At 27.4% G+C, this 2,084-nt stretch overlaps 1 protein-coding gene across 1 annotated transcript in view; it reads right to left on the bottom strand.

Moving 5' to 3' along the window:
• The window catches only part of LOC106465888 (ras-specific guanine nucleotide-releasing factor RalGPS2-like), a 58,257-nt gene extending 56,387 nt beyond the window's left edge, over positions 1 to 1,870 (bottom strand). The window contains exon 1 of the mRNA XM_022393844.1: positions 1,626 to 1,870. Coding sequence (XP_022249552.1) covers positions 1,626 to 1,736 — 111 coding nt within the window. The 5' untranslated portion in view covers positions 1,737 to 1,870. The remainder of the gene's footprint in view (positions 1 to 1,625) is intronic.
• Between the last annotated feature and the right edge of the window lie 214 nt (positions 1,871 to 2,084).

Below are 2,084 nucleotides of genomic sequence, written 5' to 3'. Positions count from 1 at the left end.
ATTATATATATATATATATATATATATATCAAGTAATACTGAAATTTCAATTAACAGAACTGTTTATGGTAGATGGTGAAAATGCACACTAATGTGACATCATTAGATTTGGTAGAGAGAATTATTCACAAGTTATTTTCTTTGGAAAATGAAGTATTTTGAAATGATAATTGGTGTTCAAGTTTCTTTACATCAATGCTTGAAAAAAACATTTAGCATCAAATCTTAAACCTAGAAGGCTTATTTATAGTGAAATAATTCCTTTTTTCAGATATGCATATTTTTTTGGAACAATTTAACTGTTGGTGCTTTATTAGAAGCTTGAATTCTGGCAAGAATTCTATTTGAAATGTTTATAAATTGCAAATATTTATATAAGTTGAGACAGTATAATATTTAAGTAGTTAGTGTGAAATGTAGTTAGTAGTTAGTTCTGTTATAGTTTGATGTATTTTTCTTTGTGGTTTGATAATTAATAAAAGATACATAGAGTACAAAATTATATCATAAATTATGTTTTCTCTGAATATACTTTCAGAAGATGTTAAATATGATATGTTACAGTTCTATTCCAAGAATTTAATGTAATTTCTTATCAACAAAAACCCAAATTTTAATTTACTGGACTTTTATGTCATTAAGAATTATGTACCTGTAGTGTGGATTGTGTGATTGGAAATATCAATGTACTAAATTTCTTTAAGGAAAAGTAATATTGTAATAAATGAAGTAACAGTTTTTATGTTGTAAACACCTTCGAGACAAAAATTATTTTGAAACATTTATAAGATGCTCTGCATATGCCAAACAGAGTAAAAGGAAATCATGCATAACAATTTTTAACCTCAGACTATAATGCTGGCTTGATTGACTTAGCCATTTTAACTTCTTGCTGTTTACTATCCTACTGTCCTTTATTGATGATACTAGTACTAAAATTCTGTTATACTTACAATATTATACATTTTATAATATATATATATAACCTGAAAATTAGATGATATCTGCAACTGTAGAAATAATGGTTTTGCCAAAGAAAATAGTTTTGACCTCCTCCAATTAATTTTACAATTGCATACTAATAATTACAAGGCAACATTATGTACAAAACTATTTTAACATCACCTACATAATTTCATTTTCACTAAATTTCAGTTAGATCTAACTATTTCAGTTATTATTATGCAGTTATATAACTGTTAGTTGTACATTTCCTTTTAGTTTTTTAAATTTTGTACTCTTTTAAAATATTAAAAAATACCTAAAAATTCGGTTAAAAAATAATGTCTACTTACATTATTTGACCATTTCAAATGGTCTGGCGGACAACTTAAGTTTTAATTTATGCCCTGGTAAAATTGTCTTAAAATTGTTTTTGTCACGTGGTTTGCAAGTTGATGTAAATTGTTGCAAGACTTCTCCGTTTTGGGACACACGTATTTGTGAAAATTAGGTTTATTTTTCTATCGAAATAAACTATTAATTTTATATACATCCCGGAGTCTTAAACTACTACACTTCTTTACCTAGACTCGAGTCTAAGTACATTTAAAACGCAACAAATTAATGCTAAGGCATAGCTACATCCCACAGTTTATTCCCCAAGAGCCTTAACTTGAACTTACCTCCTCTATCCTTAAATTTAAAGCTGCTAAGCTGCTACTAGCAAGTTCTACTGCCATTTCACGGTATTGTACTTCATTATGTTCACAGAGGATAAGAGGATCTAAACGCATGTTTGACCATTGATGCCATTTTTCATGCCATGACTGAAAAAACAAAACAAAATAAATTATGCATTCTTAGTTTTTAAACACAACAAAAACCTCCAAAGTGCAGACTATTTTTTATAGCCACCACACAATCAAATCGTACGGTTTTCTCATCACCGCTAGGCAACACTATATTAGCTGTAATACGAATAGTATTTGACAATATGAAACGAAAGAAAAACAAAGTGGCAGGCTTATCAATGTTAACCATCATTCGTAAAAATAATTCAAAAAATGAGAAAACTAATAAAAGTTAATTATTGAAGTAATTTAATCAGCGCTAAATATATATATATATATATATATATATAT

The sequence above is a fragment of the Limulus polyphemus genome, unplaced genomic scaffold (assembly GCF_000517525.1).
Source record: "Limulus polyphemus unplaced genomic scaffold, Limulus_polyphemus-2.1.2 Scaffold2087, whole genome shotgun sequence".
Classification (NCBI taxonomy): Eukaryota; Metazoa; Arthropoda; class Merostomata; order Xiphosura; family Limulidae; genus Limulus; species Limulus polyphemus.
The sequence above is the reverse complement of the archived record's forward strand: the minus strand, read 5'-3'. Positions and strand labels throughout refer to the sequence as shown.